The sequence below is a fragment of the Mastacembelus armatus genome, chromosome 17 (genome assembly GCF_900324485.2).
Source record: "Mastacembelus armatus chromosome 17, fMasArm1.2, whole genome shotgun sequence".
NCBI classification, from domain to species: Eukaryota; Metazoa; Chordata; class Actinopteri; order Synbranchiformes; family Mastacembelidae; genus Mastacembelus; species Mastacembelus armatus.
In genome coordinates, this window is record NC_046649.1 from 5,603,365 (window position 1) to 5,624,456 (window position 21,092).

Here is a 21,092-nt window from a genome sequence, read left to right on the forward strand (position 1 = left end):
GCGTGAAAGCATGTGTGTGTGTGTGTTAAGTAGGTAGCTGTGGGAGAGCCCACCCTCTGATGCGCACCCGGTCAGGGCGAAGGTGCTAAAGTGACAGGAGGTCCTCAGAGCTACACCTCCTACTGCCACAGAGGGTGAGGAGAAGAGCAGGATAACAGAGGCCGTGAGGAAGAAGGGTTGAGATAGGTCATGGGTCACGTTCACTACCAGCGGGTTCTGGTGGCATGAGAGGTCATGTGTGCCTAGGTAGAGGGAATGGTTTCCAATAGTTTTCTACCTTTTAACTTTACAACAGCATTATTTTAATTAGCTTTCAATTTTTAAAAATATATGAATTGCAATATAGGTAAAAAGTACCTAGTGAGTGGTTTTTGCCAGCAGTATCAGACAGGAAGATGGTGACTGTTCTCTGACACTGCTCCCCAGACCATGACCCGTCTGAAGCAAGGTACACCATTACAGAGGCTGCCACTCCAGGATGGACAAATCCCACCTGGATCAATGGTAAAAGAGACAAGAAAGAAATAAAAACAGTAATCATAAAGTCCTGATTCTATTTTCTATTAAAATGCATTTTAATACAAGTAAAACTAGTATATTAGCCACAGTTGACTAATACATCCCTTAATGTGGGGAGCAGGAGTTAGCAGCAAGAAAAACAGCAAGACAAGAGCTTTTTTGAAAAACAAACTGACCTGATGTAAGTGACGGCCACTGACCATAGGAAGAGCAGGAGGTAACATGTCGCTGCATGTGAACGTGCAATATGCTGCAGAGTCATGGTAACTGTTTTATGACTGGATTTCAATGTAATATCTTTGTCCTGTGTGTCATAACTACTTTTCACAGCCTCACTCAAGCTTACAGACTGTGAGTGTTACATACTCAAAAGATAAATTTTGGGTTGAGTATCACCTTTAAGAAATTTTGCTTTTAGAAAGAGAAAGGGCTTCCAAAGGAAGACAGAACTTTAAATGAAGCTGACACCTTTTACAGAGCTGGCAGAGATGGATAGGATAGATTGGCTGAGGAATGCTTTTCAGATAGAGCAAGACTAGCTATTTAAGGCAAGAGAGGCCTTTCAGAGACAGAATGAACACTTCAAAGCAAAAGAAGTGTTTCAGGGAGAGCTGGCAGATATGGGTGTTATAATGAAGGCTTTTCAGACTGTGAAATAGTCTTTAGGGAGAAGGCGGTCTTCCAGAGAGGTTACAGACGTGTCTGATAAAGAGGGCGTCCATAAGAAAAAGGAGGGGATGTAAAGATGAGTCATTCAACAAAGAAGTGGAAATGATGAGAGAAAAAGAAAAAATGAATGAGCATGTGCAAGGTAGGAAAGAGGCGAGCTCCTGACTATAAAGAACTATATAATCCAGAGCATGAGGGGCAAGGTTATGAAGTTATCAGTCAAATCAACACTAGCCTACGCTTACTCTGAACCTGCAGAGTTGATTGAGGGAACTGTGCTGTGGAAAGTATAAATAATAAAAAAACTATTAAATATAAGAACCAGACACAGGTCTGGAATGATAAGCCATCTCCAAATAAGGTGCAGTACACAAACCATGACATCTATGTAAAGCACTACTGGCTACAGTGTGTTAGAGCTGTATAGCAATTATGGATATAAATCATTTTAAGTGCAGCAGTTGTTGTAATTCTCTGTCAATGGAGGGTTTGACAACAAATATAAATGTCATTCATTTTGAATCACAAATAAACAGTTAATGATACGTCATGCAAATTATAATCCTATGATTATGTATTTAAGATGACTAAGAAATCTATTTATGATTAGCAAATTATTATTATTATTCCACCAGATGCAAGTATTTTGATAACTTCTGAACCTTGAATTATTAAATTATGAATAATGAGTTAATTAGATAACACTTTGTCTTCCATTAATAAACCCCAAGCAATCATTATTGAAGGATTTTGATGATTAGTACTCTTGCAGTCAAAAATAAAACTGTAAATATAGAGTACATTGTTAGTCATGATTTGGTGATCGTCTACAGATTATTAGAGCTCATAATTCATAGTTGACCTGGAAAATTAGTAATTATAGTAACTAATACAATGTATGAATCATGCATTTGTTTGAAAGTCAGGAATGTTTGCGTGTGTGGTGGTCCTAGCCAGCAGTCTGTGTGAGAGGCCCTTCAACCCCATTTTAAAAAGTACTGGAAAATGCTGGAAGCTGTTGAAGACAGAGTAGCCACCCACAGTCATTCAGTGGAGGGGAAAACAGATACAGTATGTGGATACACACACATGCACATACCTTTAGCCAAAACAAATGTTCCAGGTCATTATTTGTGTCGGACTGAGCAGTGCAAGGGAACCAGGCATCGATGGGCAGTTTCTCATTCAGCTCTATGTGTTGGTACCTGCAGAGCTTCACACAGAAATAAGAATGCTCATTGTGGAACAAATAATAAAAATCTACAGTCATCGATCATCCAGCCAGTACAAAGTACCGTTTATTTCTTTTTCTGCATTAGTATCAGTTTACCATTACTTAAATGATGTTGTCTGCAACCAAAGTCTTACATTAACTGTTTTCTGTTACAGTATACTAAAAGCGATTGCTAAATGTCCCATCTGAAACTTAACCATTAGTTGACCTTTTAATGTGACAAAATCGTCAAGTCAAAACTGTTTCCATTAGTTAGATTGTGACATGATTTAATTTGTGGTATAATTGCATTTTAAAGCTTATCTAGGATCAATGAAAGGTTTACATAATGTGCATTACAGATTTTGCAAAAATTCCATTAGACTAGTTTGTGCCTTGAAAGAGTGAGTACAGTAATAAAGTACTTGGCAGGTCAAGCTGACTTTATTCATGAAACTGTGATTTAATTATTATTTTTGTTTATTGCACCTTTTCTCATAAAGACACTGTACCATGAAAAATCTCACGACGTTTGCCAGTTCTGAAATGCTGGAACCACAGGGCCTGACACCAACAATCCTCCCATGATAAAAGTGGTTTAAATCATGGTCTTAGCAGAACTTTATTAACTCTGTCTTTTTTTATTTATGCTTTGTTTGTATATGACCTAGTGCAACCAACCAACTAAGAAGCAAGGCTGATGTAAAAGTGTTTCTAAAACTTTCACAAAATTTGGATTAACAGCAATGATGGACATGAAAAATATCATGAAATGACTGTTGTATTTTGTACTGAGGTTGTAAAAAGAAAGAAGGCAGCTATGCTGTATTCAAAGATGCTGTCTGCCAAAATCTCATCCAAACCTATGAGCAAAACCGTTCCTCCTCAGGCTTGTCTTTAATCCTCACTACTCATCTTTTTTACAGTAGTTATCCGTCTTGCAAAACAGACATGCTTTTCTATTAATCAGTAACACACTTACTTATTACAGGCCTGTGATTCAGTACTTTCATGTGAGTCACTGTGAGATGAAAAGTTGTTATTCTATCTTTTCAAATAGGAAACTGAGGCATGCACAGCTAACAACCAAAACACATAAATAGAATGCTCTGCGCTACTGCTGATGGTTTTAATGAGGATTCTGTAGCTCAATTAGATCCTTATCGACTCTCCGTATTAGAATCCGATACACTCAGTGTGCTGAATTATTTCAGTTCTTCCAGTTCTTCCTTTTTGACTCTGGCACAAATTTTCCAATTGTACCGTCAATGTGTGAGATGTTACTGACTGTGACTGATATTGAAAGTTGTCAATTTCATCCATTCTCATTTTATAAAGTAGTGGATGGATGAGCCTGCTCAGCACAGGCCCAGGAGCCCAAGGAGGAGGAGAAGAACCATAAGAGGGTTTTGATCCCTCCATTGGAAAGTCTATAAACAACAACAGAATGCAGAGACAAAATGGAAACAAAACAGCTAAAAAGAAATACAAACACACTCTGTGACTAAAAGGTGTCATGACATCCCCAAACACTGCAAAATAACAAGCAAATTATTAAAAACCTCAAAACATGCACACAAAACACATAGAGCTGCAAAATGACTATGAAGAGATGGAAAACACCTCAAAACGCAGGTAAAATTGTTAAGAAAACACAACCACAAACAGACATAAAACAATAACAAGAAGCTAGAAATTGTTGACACATCATGCGGTTTCTTCTACAAATGTAGGGTATATAGGGGCCTTTTACATGTCTGTGCTCAGGGGCCCAATTTCTCATTATTTGTCAGTGTTCAAAGTAAATAAATCCTTAATAAAATTAGATATAAGAAAACCTGCAGGTCTGGACAATTTAAAACTTAATTTGTTACAGTCTGATACAGATCTTATTTACCTCTCACACATAGTTTCACTTTTTATACATGAGTTTCCAAAGGTGTGGAAATCAGCTTACCTTACAAAGTGTTTTCCACATGTGGGAAATACAGGAGTGGTGGGAAATGATCCTCTAGTTATTCAATTCCTGATGGCATTTCTTTCTCCAAAAGAGAAAAATTATTTCTCATTGTTTATCTTCTGATTCTAATCTTAGATCAATAGTGTGTACACAGATGGGAAACAAAGCTTTTGCATTTGTGTTCCAGTCACAGGTAACAGAATAGTTCTCAGATAGAAAATAAGAATTTACTATTCCAGACTGAATTCCAGGCTATTATTGTCTATGGTAAATGATTTCTTTATTGTCAGCTAATTTTGTCTTGAAACAGAGCCTGGTGGTTTTTAAAAATTGGGAGCAGAGGGTTTTTATTCTTGTATATATTGTATAAATATATATTTCTAAGCTACGCAAAACTCCAATATGTATATGACAGGAAATTGCAATTTTCCATGGGCCATATTGATTATGATGGAACTGTAATAATTGGATCTATATCAGGGGTTGTGTTTACTTCATACACACTACAAGTAAGGGGAACTCTCGAGAACTGTTACAGAGAAAGTCAACTGAAATCTGGTCTGTTTTGCGTTCCATTTTTTCCACACCTCTGTCCTATTAGCACAAAATGACTGAAAGGATGCTTCACTTGAACAGCTAGTCAGAATTCTAATTTGCAAAGTTGCTGAAAGTTCCAACATGCAACCTGCAACACCTGCACACCTCAGAGACAAATAGAAAAAAAATCAAGTTGTTGCAAAATTCAGCCAGCTGCTAACATTGTTGCCACAGAGCTCAAGATTTCTATAACAATCTCCAGGGAACGTGAGTTTATTGATATCTGAATCTGCCCAGTGCTTCACCTATCATACCTTGTTCACTGATGGCTCCCCAGTGGCAGCATGAGCAGGGCAATCCTTGGGGTCCTGGTGAGAAGCAGTGGCAGTGGATGCCCACTGGTCTGTGTAGCCCAAAGGTGTGAAGTAGCCACAGTCCTGAACACTGGAGCCGCGCTCAAACTCCTCACATACACCGTCACCATCAAAAACATAACACTGACTGGGTTCACCTTGAAAGATGGAAAAGAAAATGAGAGGAGGATTTATTAAAGAATATAGAGCCTGGTTTCTTAATCTGGCAGCGTATATACTCATCCCCCACTGTTAGACTCCCATCCAAAACTATTTGTCTGTGAACCAAATCTGAGCAAATCTATTCTGTATTTTTGTTGGCCACTTCAGCTGTTAGTGACGTCAACTCAACCATATCTGACTCTGTGCTGTCAACACACTGTAAATTCTGGAAATAAACACTGACTTCAATTAATTACTGATGATCACAACACAACTGCAGTGCAGTTGTCAGCAGACCTTAGCAGTAGTTACCACTGTCGCTTCACACCATGTTCTCCCTGTGTCTGCATGGGTTTTCTCTGGGTACTCTGGCTTCCTCTCAGTCAAAACAAATGCAGATTAGGTTGAATGGTGACTCTAAATTGCCCAAAGGTGTGAATGTGGATGTATGTCTGTGGGTTGGATAATAAATTTGTAATGTTAAACAAAAAACAGCCTAAGAATCTAATAAGTGACTTGGTGCCTGAGTGGGTCACAACAGCAGCATTTAATACAAAGATGTCAAAGCAGGGATCAAAATGCAACAGAAGTTTGATAAAAAATAAAACTACACACATGGAAATTTAAAATAAAGTTGGAATTTAGTTTTTTAAATAAAACTTTTTTAGTTCTGAAACATTCAATAATACTTCATGTAATGCAACATTACACAGTTATTTTTATGACATTTTGTCATTACTGAATCTAGAGTGACATAAAATTAGGACTGCCACTTCTAGATCAGAAATGAACCACTTGATTCTTCTTAGGAGAAATACTCTGCATGGTTGATTCATCTGCAGAAAGAGAATAATTAACTATATATTTGAGTGTTTTCACTGCATTACATGAATTTTAACATGTCAAACATTCTTCAGTGATCTAGCATCATGGGCATCAGGCTGGATCTCAAAGATGCTTTAAGATTTTGGTAAAAGGTAAAAAATATTAGACACAAATGAAAATATTGCAATAATTTTAGAATGTATGAAGAATGTAACTGTTATTAGAATTATTGCAGGATGAAATATGCAATTACACTGCCTGTAATATAGATGTTACAGACAGGAACTTTGAGCAATTACTAATGTGCAATATGTACAGCAGCGTATCACAAAAACACTGGTAAGTGTAAGATGAACAACAGCTTGTAATGCAGCAGCTATCCATAAAACACTTCAGAAGTTTGGGCTCATTAACATCTGAGCAGCTGCACAAGTTAGACACAGCTGTGTCAGAGAGCCAGCAATGAACAATTGGCTTCAATTAGTTGGCGGAAATATGTTTCTGATAAAAAGCCAATTACGAGTAGATAATTCAACGCCATATTGTCATCCTGAGTTCATTTGGCAAAACTACATTAAGTGAACTCACCAAGCAGCGCACCTCTGCTTTGACAACACCTGTGAACATGATTAAGTCTTTTTAAATCCAAGCCATGTATTTATCAATACTTACAAAAGAGAACTGATTGACAATGCTTGACTTAATAATTAAGACCATCTGTTTTTTTTTTTTATTAAAGGTCTGCATGGTGTAACCATATTGTGTAATTTAATCATTATTTAATCAGGCAGTTAAAAGATGAATTGAAAAATGGCTTGTGTATGACGACATGACTGTAAACATGGCTGGTGTGGTAACTACAAAACTAGGGTAAATTTTTACAAGCAAACCAAAAACAGAGCAGGATAGTGTGTGTTAACTGGGTCAAGCAAGTGTGGCAAGAACCCCTAACCAAACATTCTGTCTATGACTAAGAGAATAATTGATTTAAAGTGTTGCAATTTGCTAAAACCTGTTTTTGCCAAATTGTTTTCCTTCCTAGTCATAATGCTTTTTATTGTAAAACAAGAGACGTAATTGCTTCAGTCACGACACAACAGTCTCCTCTTGTTTCCCTCGATAAATAAATTGTCTGGATGATGGAAATTTTAGTCCTATAACAAGGTCTCTCATAACTACCATAGAGCTGCCTGGGGAAAAAACACACGATCTGAAAGGGAAGCAACTAACCTCAACTGACCTGCCACATCATCTTAGCACTATTAGGGAATATTTATTAAATCAACAAAAATGTGAATATGATAAAAGCCATATTCAACTTATCTTCTAGCTACTGACGAGCGTTAGGGCAAACATTCCTTTGTACGGATGATGAATTTTGTGGAAGGACACCACATACCACAACAGTAGAGCTTATTTTTCCTGTCACTGTGGCTAATGCTCTCATCTGGTGCAAGCCTTTCAATGAGAAACAGAGACACTTGGCGACACATGGACATGTTAGACATGACAGGCCTGTGATGTGTGTGAGGCTATTACGGCTGCTGCCACAATAACAGTGTCAGTGAATATATAAGTGTGTGAAAGCTAGTGGTCATGAGTAAACAGATGATCATGACAATGTGAAGTCATACGTGAGGTTTATGTTCTCAATCATCTCTGTCTGGCTTTACTCTATCTCATTGCATTTTTTTATGTTATTTACCTATTATCAAGCTCAGAAAACACATGCTGACAGAGGTGCAGCCGTCTGTCTTCTGCTTGCAAGTTTTCTGGGTAAACTCCCTTCCATTTTGTATTGTGAGGCCTCTGTTGTGGTGTGTCTGCAGAGTGGGCGAGGGTGCAGACAAAGTATTGTGGTCCTGTGGTGGGGTGGTGGAATCAAAACAATAAGAGAACTCTCTGTGGCTTCTTTGTTTGTCTTTTCTCTGGTATGCTGCATATTTTTGGTACTTCACCATAACTATGCAGATGACACTCATATTTGCATGTGCACAGCAGGTAAATATGGTCCAGTCAATTCACTGTGTCACTGCATTGATCCACAGATCACTCTGTGGATGCAAAACAACTTCCTCCAAATAAAGCGAGAGAAGACTGAAATAATCATCTTTGGGCCACAGACACAAAGACAAAGTGTCAGCAGTCACCCCGAGTCTCTTTCTCTAAAATCTAAATAATCAATTTACAAATCTAGGGGTAATCATGGACTCAGACTTGAACTTTTAACAGCCATATTAAATTGTTTACATAATCAGTATTTTACCACCTCAAAACACTGTCAGAATCAAAGGGATCATGTCTAAACCAGACTTGGTGAGACTCATTCATACATTTATCTCCACCAGGTTAGATTACTGTAACAGCCTGCTCACAGGACTCTAAAAACAAGCTGTAATGCAGCTGCAGTACATTCAGAACACTGGGTCCTGACTAGAACCAGCCAGATTACTCCTGTTCTCAGATCTCTGCACTGGCTTCCTGCCGCTCAGAGAATAGACTAACAGCACTGCATGACTCCTGACATGTTGGTGCCTTAATAAACCATCTCAGACTCTGAGAACATCAGGGCCAGGCCTTCTACTTGTGTCCAGAGTCAGGACTAAACAGGGAGGAGCAGCGTTTCAGTTTTATGAAGCTAAAATCTGGAATAGTCTTCCTGATGATGTTAGACAATCCTCATCTCTGGCAAAGTTTAAGTCCAAGCTAAAAACTTATCTCAGCAACATTTGGCCCTACTGGATCACAGGTGACACTTTTACCCCATACCAGTATGCATTGTTATTCTGTATACATAATGGGACAGTGGAAACTTTCCAACTTAGGAGACTACCAAACTGTATTTGTCAGTAATGATCCAACAAAAATACTACTGCATATGGCACTTTTTGACACTTTTTTTGATATATTGAATACAGATCATAGTAAAAAGCATACACTAGAACAAAAACATAATTTAAAATACACTCCGCCCCATCCCCAATCCACATGATTTATTTTTTTTGGTCAGAACTACAAGGTGGCCTCCCGTAATTTAACTATGGGGTCACTGTATAACAACTGTCAGAAGCAAAGGCTTTTGCGGTTGATTATGATCTCTTACACTGGGGAGAGCTGGCCAACTGTTGCAGATGTGATTTGATAATAAAAAACGTATTACTGACTTTAGATAAAGCATATTAAATAAAATGAAAAATGGCTACAATTTCTAAAACACAACTGTTGTGAACTGACTGTTGCTAACAAAGTGTCCAGTCTAAAACCACAACATGATCTTTGATTACGAGCAATAAACTCAATTTATCAATATTCCCAAGATTGTGTCAGTTGTTTGAAAGGCCAAAACTTATTTAATAAAGGAAACATGCCTGACATATGTTTTGAGACTGACACAGTGAGACTGCTTTTTCTGGTGTCTTTTTTTTTTTTTTTTTTTTTTTTTTGCCAGTCTAATGTCAAAATGCTTCAGATTTATAAACAAGACTTTTGACTTAACAAGCCAAAAACTTACTTTTTCCTTCAACTCATCTGTTTTCTCTTATGTTACTCTCATGTTACATTAAAGGTTTGTGGAATCAGTTCAAGCCAGAAGCTTTTATGTCTTATAAATGAAATTTGATTGGCTTTATTTTCAATGTTGCTGCATGTACAAATAATAGATGTCTGGTTAGTTAGTGATTTCTCTTTTACACCAAATGTTTATATGGTGCCCATGTTTTACATGTAAGAAAAGGGGCTAAAGTTGGTGTATTTGATGCCTAACAATAAAAAAGCATTGTTTTGAAAGAAACCCCACAGTTCGACATGCTCAACTTGCTTATCTATGCACTACAGTCAATGGGACTCACTCACCATTACAGTTGAAGCCCATCTCCTTGTGACATTTCTTAGAGCAGCCATCCCCATCCAACAGATTACTGTCATCACACTCTTCTGGCCTACAGAGAGAAGGTCATCATCATCACCTTTGCTTCCAGTGCCATCTCCATTTTCACTGTTTGATAACTCACCATTAATATTAGTCATGTTAATATATCCCCTAAAATGCACAGACCTCTGTATGAGGCCATCCCCACAGTAGGACTGCCCATGGGTGTAGAGGAGAGGTGGAGAGGGATCACTGAGAAGACCGTCTGCTTCCACTTGGACTGTGTACTTGTACTTGACTCCCTGCCTTACAGAACTGGAAGTGAAGATGGAAGAGGAGGGGAGAGGAGAGGAGAGGAAAATGATTTTGTGAGTGCAAAACATACTTTTATTGGCATAATAAAAGGATTTAACAGAAGTTATTTTCTTAACAGGAACAATAAGTAAGATTTTTACTGCTCTTTGGTACATGAGCTTTACAAGCTTGTTGATCAGCACAAGTGACCCATTCAAATCTTGACAAACTTAGAAAGAATTGTTGTGGTACCAGTATGTTGAACAATGACATAATTATCTTTTGTATATCACTGCTTGCTTTGCCCTAAGCACAGAGGAAGAATTCTTTTCATAGTGTGCCCCACAACAAGTCAATATCAGCATTGATCCTGATGGATTCCACAAACAATGGCTCTTGAGATCAACAACAAAAGTACAACTTGTACTCACAGTGGCTTCCATCTGTAACCTTGTGGTGTCCAGTAACCTCAAAGCGCCAGAGGCAGGAACAGTGTGTAACGATACTTTGACTCCAGTGTCAGGACTATCGATCTGTTTGGTGGATATTCTATCTATAAAAAGAGCATCCAACCTGTTTTTTCACCACACATCTGCTTCTGTATCTGTCTGGCTAAAAAGTTAATGAGGAGAAATACAAATCACTGGGTGTGTCTTCACTTTCCCCAGACTCTTCAAATTTCCTTTATTAATTATGGATCAGAGAAGGAAGCGAAGAATTTGAAAACCTCTCCTCCCCGATTTATCTGTGCTGTATATATATTTGGTTATTTCCTCCAACCTTTTGCCACAGCTCATTTTCTTAATAATTATGCTGAAAATCTTGCTTGGCTTCTAGGTCTAACTCCCTCTTAAACTACAAAAAAATTTGCAAAAATCAAACCAAGTTTCGGAATGGGTTACATAAATATAGGTGTTGCTTTGATCTTCCTTTTCTTCTTATATCTTCATAATATCAGTAAAGAGTAAGTTAAGAAAGAGTGTGGAAAAATGCTTTTTCAACAAGGGAACACCATAAACCGTTTCTTTAGGCCAGGCAATAAATTTGTTCATACAAAGTGTTATGCAAGCACATCTGAAGGCAAAGCTGTTCTACCAGCCAAACTGAAACTTTTGGAAGAGAATGCATCAACAAAGACGGATAATGGTGCACACTTTGATGCAATCCTATGATGCTCCACTTACACACCAAAAGTTACAATGTTAGTTGTGTAAAGAATGAGAAAAGGGAACTTGAGAGAAATTCTTGCATGCTTCATGTCATCCACCAATCTTTTTAATGCTTCATAGAGAGAATGTCAGACAGAGACACCCCCCACTCCAATGTAAGAAAGGTTTCTCTGACAGGGTTTAAGATGCTGTTTGACCAACATTCACTTTGTCAATGCAAACTGTGACAAAATATATTTGCCAGCAAGAGACAATGAAAATTGAGGTCATAAAGCAATAACAGAGCATTTCTATGCAGTTTTGGGCCTGGATTGAGTGGTATTTTCATTTCATAACCCACATGTCCTCCCTTCACTGGATGGCCACACATTTCTCCTGACAAATAAAGAATCCTATTCCCAGTGACTCTATTCAGCAGCACACCCATGAACACACTGCCCACAGCGCTAGCCAGCAACTACCTACTGTATGAACTTTAACGCCACAGGTGTCGGCACTCAGACAACATACAGTGATGGAAAAGAACATACCAGCAACAGCAGGGCTTGGTTGGAAAATACAGACTGATATTTGGGCTGGCTTCAAATATAATGCTGCCACTAGAGAAAAATTGAGTGTGTAGTAACATTGTCAGGAAAAAGTCCTGCAACTACTATGCAAAATTGCTGGGAATAAAACCACAAACCTGAAGAGACACCTCAAAGTGATCCACACAGAAACTTTACTTTAAAGCCAACTACTAAAAGCAATGGCGTAACACTTTTTTTTCTTTTCATATGTATAATACAGGCTAGTAACTCTAAAGAATTACAAAATTAAATCAACGTTTTTATGACCCAGTTCTGAGAAAAGTGAACCTCAGGGTTTGTGTTATCAGACCGAAATTTATAGTCATAGCAATGATTTTCTCAAGAGTTAGATTGTTTCTGATTTGTTAAACAAATGTTGCATCTTTCCAGACTTCCTTGCTTTATGTTCTTTCATGTCTGTTTAAATTACTTAAATTAATAGCATAATAATCTGTGAGGATGCCTCATAGCTGTATACATACAGTACTGTGCCAAAAGTTTTAGGGACTTTTGATGTTTTAGATTCTTATCACACAAAACCATCAGGTGTCAGATTGATCCCAGGTTCACTGTGAAGCCCAGTGTGCAAGCCCATAAAGAACCCACTAGAGTTCATGAACTATTTTCAGAGGCAAGAAGAACCATGAGTCCTGCAACAGATGGTCTGACCTCCAAAGAACCCACATCTGTGCAGTGTGGAGTCAGTCTGGGATCATATGAAGAGACAGAAGACACTGGGACAGCCTGAATATACAGAAGAACTGCAGCAGCTTCTCCAAGTACCAGGAGAAACTGAGTGCAGCTCAGACCAGATGGGAAGGGAGAGCTGCAAATCCTGATTAGATTTAGGTTTGGTTTCAGTCACTGCATTTGGTATTAAGTAAATTTAGAAATGAAAACACAATTTATGAAATTTATATTAAAAGCGTCCCCTGTGTATTTTTAGTGCCTAAAACTTTTACACGGTACTGAATATATACAGTACCGTGAAAAAGTTTGGACACACTTTCTCATTCAATTCAGAGGTAAAGTGTGTCCAAACTTTTGACTGGTAGCGTATATACAGTATATATTATAGCTGTCATTATTTGGTTTCTTTGGATCTTAAAATTCTTTCAATACTTAAGTTGGATGAAATCCTATCTGAGTGTAGATTGCTGAATGCGCGACAGCATTATTATTTTTTTTTTTTTTTTGGCTCAAAAAAGGCTAAAACAGGGGTTTTCCTTGAATAAAATTAGAATTAAATGATTATTTTCTTTGAGAAGTAAGACTAAACTAAAATGATGAGTATTTGACTGACATGCAGTTTTGATTAGGTCTAAATTGAAACAAAGCTGACCAAATGTAAGGTAAAACTATGTCCTTGACTGTACAATCACTGAATGCCTGAAAAACAAAGATATTAAAAAAAAAAACAAAACACATGAATGATTGTAGTATCAAGTGTCACACTGGATCGAAAAAAAATGTAATGTGAAGTTTTCTGATTAACTGAGCAGTCATACTTGTCATCTGCACTCAGCTTCCCCTCTCTGTATTCCTTTTAGTCAGCCTGTGGTGACCATGATGCAAGCTCAGCAGGAGGAAATGGCTAAGGATCTGATCCAAGAAGTCACTGGTGTTTATGGCCTCTGCTGCTTGCATTTGGTTCATATTCAAAAAAAGAAAAAAATCTGCCACTGCTAACTTTGCTTCACCTCTGCTATGCTGCTGTCTCTTTAGGTCCCCTCTCACTGTTCCTCATCACTCTCTCTGCCTTCCATTTATTCCCCTTTCATTATCATCCACTTGAATTTCCTATTGTGCTCACAATTTTTTCTCTGTCTCTCTCTGCTTATCTATATCTTCACCAATTCCCTTTTCTCCCCCTCACTCCTTTTCTTCTTCATCTTCTCCATTATCCCATCTTCGCCCCCTTTTCTTCCAAACTCATTGCTCTCAAACACTCTCTTCTCCTCACATCAACCCCTCTCTGCCCTCTTCAGCCCCACATAACTCAATTCCCATTGGTTCTTACATCTTTTTGCACTTAGCCTCAGCTTGTGTAACATAGGAGATGTGTTCCCTGAAAAATAAGCTGTTTTTGAAGCTATGTCCACCTAACATCTGCCCTGCTCTGTAAAACAACAGCAGCTTCTCAGAACACTATGATGTTTGAAATCAGTCCCAAATTATCTGACACAGCTATCACATAATGGCAGGTTCTTCTTTGCTTTTGCACCAAAGTTTTATATGAAGGGTTGAATGTAAGGACAGGACGCTTAAGGTATTTTAAGGAGGGCTACTATGTGGTGAGATAAATAATGGGTAATGGCTTTATGTTTCGATTGTAATAATCATTTGGAAACCCTACAGGATGCAAACTGATTCAGCTATCAACGTGATTGATTTGGATCAGTAGCCACAGCTCAGCCTTCCCATGTTGGAAACATTTGTTTTACAAGTTTATCAAATGGACCAGATCCAAACACTTAAAAGACCGATATCTGCAGATTAGCAGATCCGAGGAAACACACGCAGAATTGTTGTGATGTTGCCAACTGTATTAAGCATATACTAACAACATTTTTTTTTTTTTGTAACCTAAACTTCTTTTCACCTGTGGCAGTTTACTGATTACTTTTTGTACTATTTCAGGTTATTCACTACATTTGAACTGCTTAAATTTCAATAAAAATTGGGGTGTTCTAAAACCTCTGACTGGTGGTGCATATTAGTAATGCTACAGCTAATGGTGCTGTATTGATTAATTTGAGATGAATTACAATAAAAACTTGCCAATACTTTTACACAGAGCTATGCTATGGAATTCATATTCCACGCTGGCCCTCCATAACCTTTATATCATCAGAATGAAAACAAGTATGATAATAATAAGAAATTCTGAAAGCCTAATGTGCATTGTGGTCACCTCCTGCATAGAAAACCTTGCCTGATTTATGAATGAAGATTGTCCCTATAAACACATTTCAGTTTGATATAACACTAAGAAATTGCAAACATGTGACCCAGTTCACATGTCAAATTAATAATTTTGTCTAAAAACACCTGACAATATTTAGTATTTACCTGTCTGTGAATATCTGCTGGGTCTGGGGTGATAGAGATTTGCTGGTGAAGGCCGGCTGCCGTTGAATCTTGTACAGTAGAGGTTGGCAGCCGGAGCACAGGGGGCTGCTGGGCCCGGTGGACATCATGACTGCATCTATTTCCAGCTTCTCATCGAAGGTGCAGAGTTTTATGGCGGCAATGGGAGCATTGTCAGTGTCAAGACGCAAGGTGAGGGGCATGTCGCAGAAGACGTGCTGAGGTCCAAGGTTAATGCTTTTCTCCATATCTGTTATCAGCTCTATGTTGGCTATAGCTGGATTGGCTGGGAAAATAAACAGAGACATTAGATAATATAGTCCAATAAATCTGCCAACTTCATGTTTTCGCTCAAATCCACAATTAACTATTTTCCATTTCAGATAAAAAGGAGGGCATCATCTTCATAGTGACATTCCCCAGGACCCTATTGCCAGATAAGCAGTACATGATAATTTAGACATGTTGCAGCACCAATCTCAGGTTAGGGCCACTGCTTTTTCTAGAACCCAAAACAGTTAGTGCTACCAAAACAGGGGGAACAAAGTTTATTGTTGGAAACAAAGTGGAAATACTGTGTAATACATCACTGGCATAACTCTACCCTATAGTGTTTTTAGAATAGAGAAATGAGGGATGGCAATATTCTCATCTGCAACTGCATGTTAGACCTCTGTTTCTGAAGTGCTATGAAATGTAGGTTTTGTCAGTTACTGACATGCAGTGAGACTTACTGGAGGAAATGTAGGTGACCCAAAGGGTGAGTGCATGGGGGACGATGGTGTGGAGGAATCTCAGCGTGAGGGTGCAGCCTTCTGTGTCAGGACATGGTGATGTCACATTGGTGTCATAAAGGCTGAGCTCAGGACTCCAGGCCTGAAGACTAGGCTCACATGGCTGTTCCACATCAGGTGGGCCTGTGGTACAACAAGGACTCTCAGTGACTACAATTGTTGTGTAGTGAGCCTCCAGGACAAAGACCAGTTTAATTGACAGTTATGAACATACACCACAATGTGCCAAAATAGTTTTAGCTGGTGGACACAACTTCAAAGGGCTGTTTGAGGGTTAAGACTTGGTTTAATGACATGGATCCCAAACCTTTTCTGCAGGGCTCCCCCTTTATAGATAAGAACATTTTGAAGACACCCTCCCGACCACACCTTCCACACACACACACACATGCACACACTTGTCCATGTTAGAATTAGGATTAGATTACGCTGAGAGTAAGGGTTTGAGTTTAGACATTTAGGCTATTTGTGATGATAGTGGTAAGGTAAGGGAATGCATCATATTTGGTCATCCTATATTGCTGCCAAAACTGTCACTGTCTTTAAAAATGCTCTTTAAATAAATATCAGAAATGCACCTATCTTAGATTGAATATTTTTAATATTGCTTGAAGGTAGAGTATTCACACCAGTGTCTGATTGGCAGTAGCTGACAGGCCTGTGTTACAGTGGGAATGAGAGACTAAATAAAGTTGCACTGTTACAGACTGCGTGCTGTTAGTGTACTGAAGAGTGAGGACCACACGAGATGGAAGTGACATTTGCAGGTATGTTTACATGCTGTTTAATGTGCTGCAGCTGAGCAGCTGCTGTAATTAGCCATGTAGCCTGCACACTGACTTTAGCAGTGAGGTTTTCCCCGATGAATGTTTGGCTCCTTTTTCAATAAGCTAAGATGCAGGACACGATGTGTGGCACCAGATATAAAAAATACAAGTTTCTCTTTTTGGATTTATATATTCTCTTCTTTCAAAGGACGACACAGGACAAATCATGGAAACTGCAGTAGTCAAAAGTCAACAGTCAGTTGTTCTCTAAGCGAGGAGTCTACAAACCTGCATTACTAGAAAACAGACACAAAAAAGGCCAAATCAATTTTTTATATAACAAAGATTCACGAAAGCTATTTTTGAAATCAGTGCAATACTATAAACGATGGGATCCAGCATGAATACACACCATTTGCGAAAGTTGCTATAGGAGAATTGTGGTAATGTCAGCTGAGAGATTTCTGTTGTTTGCTTTTATCTGTGCCCTTTCCTCTGGTTTGAAATTGCAAGGCTCCGCTAGAAAGAGGTAATGCCATGTATTTCCCTGGTAGCTGTAGGATGGTTTCCATATGTTGAGGTGCCACTGATTGTCAAATCGGCTCAAGCAACACCCACACAGTCCTGAAGAAGCAGATTAGCTGAGTTTTCTTCACAATAAATTCTATCTCATGTTTTTTTTTTTCTTTTTTTTCAGAAATAACGCATTTCCCAGTATTATGTTTCAAAAAAAGAGGACACCTACACATGGAATAAATGCAAATATGATATTGGGACTTTAGGTCTACTGCAGTAGTGCGCAGATGTAATCAGGAAGGTGTAATTAGATGTCATTTCTCAAACTAGGTGTGAATCCCAACAATATATTCATATACATCTCCCCTATTGTTTTATTGTTTTCACAACTGTACATTTTATGTAAGTTAATCTTGTTGTAACTTGTTTTATTCTTTTTATTGCATTCTTTTTTCCCTTTGTAAGGTGACCTTGAGTGTTTTTGAAAAGTGTCTGTGAATTAAATGTATTATGATTATTATTAATAATAATATCAACTCCATATCCACCACTGCGGTGTAACCTACTTCTAAGCACTACCCGTAAGCTCATTCTGACTTGTAAAAAAGACCAGAACTTTCCAGTTGAGAAAGTTACGAGTCATGCCCCCTTACTCAAAGCATGGCCCACATTCAGAAACACAGTAGCAATGCCATTACCCAAAGCAAAATGAGTTGGTAATTGTTACAGTGTTTGTAATTAGCACAGTGGAATGGTAGCGCTATTATCAGCTGAGTCCCAGGTGAACGTCAAATAAAATCAGCATGTTAATAAGGTGTTACATATTTCATATCCACTGTGATCAGCCACATGTGGAGGACTGCTATACTGTAAGAAGGAAAAACATGGTTAAGACTGACCACTAAACAGAACCTGAACTATTAACTGTTACTGAACTGTTTGTTTAGTATACTAATTATTGGCTGGAGCAATACCAAATGTGAAGGATCTCTATACTGAGGGACAACTGAACTAAAAAATTTTAATTCTTGTTATGAAATTATTACTGCATTCTTTGTTATTGTGTTCATTTTATCTTCTTATAATCATTCACTTATATCACTGGTTTACTTAAAGACACCCACTAAAAATGTTTTGTTTTGTTTTTATTTTTATACCCCTACTAATATCTGGTGTAGCTATACTTAGTTTATCACTAACAAACTGTTTTCACATTCCTCTGATGAAGGGGGCAGATGTCTGTTTGCTCCCCTAACGGTTCAGACCTACGTGGGCTAAACAAAATTTCTGATACCAAAAATGTGAAAGCCATGGAAACCCATTGTAAATATCTGCTGATTTCAGGAGTGCAGTGATGAACGTGAAGCCTCTGGTCTCAGCCAGAGGTAGCTAACGTCTCAGTGACCAGGCAATGGCAGCTAAAGCTTTATCTGCTGACATTAAATATGCCTGAAGCTTCTTTCAATGATTTATTTATCTAACAATTAACATTAGTTTATATAAGACATGTACCATTGTTTGTTACATCTGAGTTACTGGTAGCTACCTAGCTTGAGTAACATAACTGATGGTTAACCTCCTTCTAATAAGCCAGTCTGTTTTGGATCAAGTGATTAAATAAAGCATTAGAGACACTGTATAAAACTACTAGCCAGACTGTCAAACATCTGCACATTTTGCATAATAACACTGGGGCAAGGTGAAAACAAACTGTTTAGACTGGCTGGTTAGAACTGTGTTTATTCAGTTGAATAAAGACTGTTGTTTGTGCTGGTGTTCAACTGTGTTGATGTTTCTGTTGTTCAACCCAGCTTCATTGACATAAATGGGGTACACAAACTAGCATAAACACCTGTCAATATCACCCTTCATCCTGTACAGGTAAGGACTTCATTATTAATATCACCCCTTCCTACTCTTTAAAGCACAATGCACCTTTAAAAAAACCCTTTTCAAATGTCCACAATTTAAATTATAACCCACATTAAATGCTTGATGCAGCACATAAACCAATTTAATCTCTCTCAACAGGCGCACAGGCTTCTAACATAGTTTGGTGTTTTTCTTCAGTCTGAAAATTGACTCAAATCAGTCAAAAAACCAGTCAGTGTTGGCACAGGCAGAATTGAGGGGATGCAAATGGACAGTTTTGCCAAATATTCAATCCACTAGGGTATTCCCATTTAATATATATATATATATATATATATATTTGTTATCAGCTATGAAATGTGCTTAACTTCATCCAATATCCTTTCTCCGTTCCCTGCTGAAGTCAATATTGCCCATCTCCGCTGGCTGACAAAGTGACCCTGTGCATCACAGTCTTTAAAAATGGGAAAGAGTGAAGAGGTAATGAAGGAGGCCAGCAGACTGGCTGTCTCCTCAGCTATGTGCATACCACTGTTTAGAGTAAGACTGTAATTGACTCTTTATCATCATTATGATCCCTCAGCGAAAGAGAGAGACGTAATCCCCCTGGTCCTGCTTGATGCTTGTTGTCAAAGTATAAATTCCAGTAGAGGATTTCCAAATTTTTGGGTAGAGTTTCCATGGGAAAAAAGGGAGAAGGAAAGTGTTATTGTGTTTGTACACTCATTGTTTTTTTCTTGCTGTATTTATCTTTCTTCTTGCTTGCTCTATTCCTGCTTTTATGTTTGCTTCCTTCTGTTCCTTTTTACTTTCTTGTTTGTTTCCCGTCATCCTACCTCATATGTCTAAGGAAACCCTCTTTCTCCAGAAATTATGATTGCAATAACAAGGACCATGTGCTTACATGAGGAGCAGTGTTTCAAAGTACAGTACTACAGGATGCACTTTTTTCTTTCCTTTTTGTTTATGACGTAGGTTCAGTGTTTGAACAGCACCCAAACATTACCCAGAGTAGACCCCTTTCTTAATAATCCTTCTTTTGCTTTGGCTAAAGCAAGACAGAGACAGAAAGAGGTCTGGAGCTGAGGGCAATTATCATTTAATGATTTTCTGCTTTTTCTTTTTTCTTCTTCCAGGAGCCATTACCCTTGCACGCACCTGAGATTTACAGGGAAGAGATGTGTGATGTGTGTGTGTGTCTGCATGTGTATGTGAGTGTGTGTTTGGAGGGAGGGTGATCTGCTCTGTGGAAACAAGAGACAGAGGTAGAACTCAAGGACACAAACCTGAAACCTCCACGTTCATCACTGTCAGTAACTACTGACAGATTAGAATGTATCAGAGGAAGAACTCAGCTGAGTAAACTGTAGGTTTTAGGAGGAAAGATGAGTAAAAACAACAATCTGCCTCCTTAACACTGATTCATTTTAAGTTGGGCCTTATTTGGAAAAAATAATATAAGCTGATCAACTAATTAATCATTAAAAACACCCATAGGGAAAATCCATCCAAAGTCATGATAACTGAGTTGCGACTTCATGCATCTTCATCAATCTCCCATAAACAGTTCAGTTTATTTTCAGAGTGATCTGATGTAGGAGCAATGAGTAGAAGGTTACTATAAGATATAAATATCTATCCCTCTTTTAGACACACATGCACAAACACAACACAAAGAGACTGACCGACTGCCTCCTCAGGTGTCCAGTAGCCTGATGTGTCACAGATGCGAGGTGAGCTAGCTGCATCTGCATACTGGTGGAAAACACCATCTTTTTCACAGTCTCCACAGTTGATGCCAGATACATGGAATGTGGAGCTAAGACAAAAACAAATACATTTGCTGATTATAAATATCAGATGCTTTGTCTTTTAGGATTATTCATTGTTTAGGTAATCATTGTCCATTCATGAC

General features: G+C 38.2%; 1 protein-coding gene across 1 annotated transcript in view; it reads right to left on the bottom strand.

Moving 5' to 3' along the window:
- Window positions 1-21,092, bottom strand: part of pappa2 (pappalysin 2) — a 68,433-nt gene that overhangs the window by 27,244 nt on the left and 20,097 nt on the right. Inside the window, exons 9-17 of the mRNA XM_026312715.1 lie at window positions 20,863-20,996; window positions 15,963-16,145; window positions 15,211-15,514; window positions 10,293-10,421; window positions 10,091-10,176; window positions 5,213-5,409; window positions 2,288-2,401; window positions 358-493; window positions 68-242 (exon numbers count right to left, since the gene is read on the bottom strand). Coding sequence (XP_026168500.1) covers window positions 68-242; window positions 358-493; window positions 2,288-2,401; window positions 5,213-5,409; window positions 10,091-10,176; window positions 10,293-10,421; window positions 15,211-15,514; window positions 15,963-16,145; window positions 20,863-20,996 — 1,458 coding nt within the window. The remainder of the gene's footprint in view (window positions 1-67; window positions 243-357; window positions 494-2,287; window positions 2,402-5,212; window positions 5,410-10,090; window positions 10,177-10,292; window positions 10,422-15,210; window positions 15,515-15,962; window positions 16,146-20,862; window positions 20,997-21,092) is intronic.